Below are 4,595 nucleotides of genomic sequence, written 5' to 3' on the forward strand. Positions count from 1 at the left end.
AGTGGCACGATCATAGCTCGCTGCAGCCTTGGACTCCTGGGCTCAAGCGATCTTCCCACCTCAGCCTCCTGAGTAGCTGGGACTACAGGCATACCACCATACCTGGCTACTTTTTTTTCTTTTTTTTTTTTCTGTAGAGATGGGGGTCTTGCTATATTGCTGAGGCTGATCTTGAACTTGTGGCCTCAGCAATCCTCCCACTTTGGCCTCCCAAAGTGCTGGGATTATATGGTTCTTTTTTTTAAATACCAAGATGTATCCAAGTAAAATTTGGTTCTTTAAACAAACACTAGGAATGTGCTGGGTAGAGGGGGGATATAATGAGGTTGCCTCAGAAATATCCATCAAGTAAAATAATCTACATGCACTCATGGTAAGACTTCATTAGGTTTGTTACTGCACCGAAGTTAAAAGCCACTGCTCTGTTTTCTGCCCTACTTACCTCTTTTTTGGCCTGTTTGATGTCTCCCTCATCCTTGATGCCCAATCCTGAGGTGGAGGCCTTCTCAGCTTCCATTCTGCTTCCTCCACCCCGACCCTCCCCACCTTCACTGGTCTTGAAGGATGAACGGCTATCAGAGTCAGCAAAACCACCTTCACTGATGCTATTGCAACTCAACCATGAGGCCACTTTGTTCTTGGGTGTCTCTTCAGAGGAAGGTGGATTGCAGCCACCTATAGGGATAGTGGGAGGGACAGGAACATGTGGGGGCCCAATGTCTGGAGGGCGGGAGTCTTTGGAAGCTGTTTCAGACAGTCCATTCTCCTTCTGGCCCCGGGTCTGCCTCCGTGTAGCATAGCTCCGCCACACTGAGCTGGTGCTGAAGTCCTCATCCTTACAGAAGTTATCATCTGAGCTATCGTCATTGGACTCTTCGGGGTCCTCTGTACCACTATTGCCATCTTCCTGGTCCTTCAAATCTACACCACTGCTGTCAGAGGAACAGGGGGCATCACTCTCATATCCTTCCTTGAAGTTCTCCACGCTCTCGATATGGTCCAGATTTGCAAAGTACTCATCACCCATTTCCAGACCCTCCTTGTCTGCAAAGTCATCTGTCAGGATTTTGCCTGAGAATGAAGAGAATTAAAGGCCTTCTAGGGTTATGGGGACCTTTTAGAAAGAATAAAGGTCATTCCATCAATACGCAGTCTATCAGCATACACAGTCAAAATGTCTCCACTCTGGTCTGTCACTTCTCTTTGACAATACCTCCCTTGTGTCTTAACAATCCCAGTATGGGAAAGCTTCCTATATTTCTTAATCCTGCCCTTTCCAACTTCCCATTTTTGCCACTTTACGTTATCAAAAGAGTTCTCAGCTATGCCAAAACCTCTCTGGGTAGAGTGGAGTGATTTGGGAGAAAATGATACAATGGACTCGACAACCACATCTGTCCTCTGAAACATCAACATGTCCAAAATTTGATCCCCTTTCATTCTTTTCTTTATGAAACACTTCTGTCTGTCTCTCTCTGGTCCACCTAGACAGGCACATCATTCATGTTGTTCTTTATAAAAAACGTCCCTGGCCTCCTCTTACTCCCAGTTCACTTGTCACGCACTTTATTCTTATGTTCAACTTGTCTCTGATTCAATTCCCCACCATGTCCCAAACCCAGAAAGCAATCCTTATATTTCGTCACCAACCTGCGTAAATACACACAAAAGAGCCTTTGGCAATGTCATCCAAGCAGCGGATACCCCAGCCCTTGTTCTGTGTCTTGAAGAGCTGTAATCGAACCTGTAGTCCATGTTGCACCAACCGATTTGTGCACATGTTTGGGTCACATTTGCAGCGTTTGTTACACTCATATACTCTGAGAGGAAGGTAGAATAATACCAATCACAACATGATCATTGGAACACAAGAAATTCACAATACTGTTATAATTCTTAAGCTACTATCATTTATAATGTTTTATGGATAAAGATTAAAAATTAAGTAATGATCTAAGTGAGTGGATTTATTGAACTGTCTATATTCTTTGATTCACTTGGAAATAAAGGCCAAGGAAATAATTCAGAAGGGGGAAAAGTGATTTAAAAAGATGTTTATAGCAATACAGTTCGTAACAGTGACTACCAGAATGCCAAACACCCAGAGAAAAGCAAACTATGATGGGAGTACAGATAACAGAACCATTAAAATAAGTACAATATATACCATATTAATGTATAGAAATAGATGCATAAAATAAAAGTGTGTGAGAAAAGCGGAAGTCAATATAACAGAGACTAAAAGGGAGTAAAGGGACAAAAGGGACAGGAGGAGCTGGTACTGATGTTCATGGGATTCTTTTTTATGGTAAGGTTGATTTTCATTCTTTCAGTAAACACATATTAAACACCAAGAACTCTATTAGACACTGGGAATACAATAATGAAAAAGGCCATAGTCTTTACCCTCAAGGAGCTCATATTCTATCTAATTTAAGAATGCAACAATTATTTTTAAAATAAACTATTAATGGTAATCAAATGCCAATATTAAAGAAAGGTAACAGTTATACTGAGAAAACTGTAATCATTTCAGCTATCAATTTTTCTGCTCTATTTGCTTTGTTCATTGTTAGAATTTTACTTCTTAATTTCTTGGTATGTAAATTTAAGGAAGATATTTACTTTTGGAAAGATGACAATAGTTCATTTAGTTGGATGATGACATTAGTCATATACCTCTGGATAAAGATTAAGTGTAGCTTCCAGTTACTGAACATGTATTTTGTGTTTGGTATTATATAAATGCTTTATATACATTTTCATATTGATATCCTCAAAGCAACCCTATAAAGGTGTTTTTTCTGACTTTAAAAAAAATATTATTAAACCCCACTGGGGATGGGGGGGAAGAGGAAATATTTGTGTTGATATCCTCTGTTTACAGATCAAATAGGATCAGCTTGGAAGGGGCAGGGCTGGACTTTGAACTCAGGTCTAATCACTACGACATGAAACCTTTAGAAGAGCTATACTGGGTATTCATTCATTCATTCCACAAAATTTGTTTAAGTGGTTACTATATGCTAGGCATTGGGTATATTAGCTGCTGGTTGTGATACAACGGGGAGCAAGACAGAAAAATGGATAGACAAGGCCCCCACCCTCATGCAGCTTACATTCTAATGGAAAAGACAGAACAAAAGTAAATCAACAAATAAAATTGTCAGAAATGCTATAAAGAACACAAACACGGTACTCAATGAGAGAATTAGGGGAGTAAAAATGACCTAGTTTTAAAGTGACCAGGAAAGGTCTCTCTGAGGAGGTGAGATCAAAGCTGAGGGCTCAAGGTTAAAGAAGATAGCCACACAAAGAAAAGTGCAGGGATGCCAGGAAGAAGGCACGGTATGTACAAAGTCCCCACAGGTAGGCTGTAAAACACTGGGTGAACCGGATCCAGGAACTAAAGAATATCAGTGTGGTTGGAACAATTTTGGAGGGAGAGAGATAAGTACAGTGTTTTATAACCCAAGGTTAAGACTTAGAATAAAATCCAAAGTGCAGTGGGAAGCTATTAAAGAGTTTTAATAGTGGAGTGAAATAATATTTGCAGTTACTTGAATTTATTTTTTATTTATTTATTTTTTTGAGACAGAGTGCCGTGGCATCAGCCTAGCTCACAGCAACCTCAAACTCCTGGGCTCAAATGATCCTCCTGCCTCAGCCTCCCAAGTAGCTGGGACTACAGGCATGTACCACCATGTGCGGCTAATTTTTTCTATGTATTTTTAGTTGTCCAGCTAATGTATTTCTATTTTTTTTAGTAGAGACGGGGTCTCGCTCTTGCTCAGGCTGGTCTCGAACTCCTGAGCTCAAACGATCCGCCAGCCTTGGCCTCCCAGAGTGCTAGGATTACAGGCGTGAGCCACCGCGCTTGGCCCGTATTTCAATGAAACATTTCAAGCACATAAAAAGGATATCATGAACACTCACTCATGTATACCACAACAGGAGTGGGGAACCTGTGGCCTTAGGGCCACAGGTGGCCTTCTGGATACTTGACCGTGGCCTTTTGACTGAATCCAATTTTACAGAACAAATCCCTTTATTAAAAGGGATTGAGGCCGCAGGTTCCCCACCCTTGGTAGCGCTCCCTAGTTGTCTCAATCTCCTTTGAAGATACTCAGACAGGTCAGGTTTTCTATGAAACCCATCTTCCTGAGGAAGTCACTCCAGTGGCCATCTGACCTGCTCTAGTACAGGCTGCTCTCTTCTCTACACTTAGTACACAGCTGTCAGCCTGGAAGTTCCCTTTACTGCACCATCATTGCCTTCCTCTTTCTTAGCTTTCCCCCTCATTTTGGAAAACATTTCCAGTAACTTTTGGAGAAGGGGAATAATGGAAAGCTTTGAGGTACTGCATGTCTAAAAAATGTCTTTAGCCTACCTTAACACTTAATGGATAGTTTGCCTGAGCTTAGAATTCTAGGTTGGAACTAATTTTCCCATAGAATTCTGAATAGATTCCTCAATTGCCATCTAGCTTCCAATGTTATTTTGGGAAGGCTGAAGTCATTTCAAGTCTTTTTTTTTTTTTTTTTTTTGAGATAAGAGTCTCACTGTGTTGCCCGGGCTAGAGTGCCGTGGCGTCA

The 4,595-nt window shown here is 41.2% G+C and overlaps 1 protein-coding gene across 3 annotated transcripts in view; it reads right to left on the reverse strand.

Annotated features, from left to right (window-relative positions):
• Positions 1 to 4,595, reverse strand: part of SETDB1 (SET domain, bifurcated 1) — a 33,555-nt gene that overhangs the window by 3,450 nt on the left and 25,510 nt on the right. For all 3 annotated transcript variants that reach the window (XM_012658825.1, XM_012658824.1, XM_012658823.1), the window contains exons 15-16: positions 1,651 to 1,820; positions 443 to 1,071 (exon numbers count right to left, since the gene is read on the reverse strand). In XM_012658825.1, coding sequence (XP_012514279.1) covers positions 443 to 1,071; positions 1,651 to 1,820 — 799 coding nt within the window. The remainder of the gene's footprint in view (positions 1 to 442; positions 1,072 to 1,650; positions 1,821 to 4,595) is intronic.

The sequence above is a fragment of the Propithecus coquereli genome, unplaced genomic scaffold, assembly GCF_000956105.1.
Source record: "Propithecus coquereli isolate 6110/MARCELLA unplaced genomic scaffold, Pcoq_1.0 Scaffold59, whole genome shotgun sequence".
Taxonomy (NCBI): domain Eukaryota; kingdom Metazoa; phylum Chordata; class Mammalia; order Primates; family Indriidae; genus Propithecus; species Propithecus coquereli.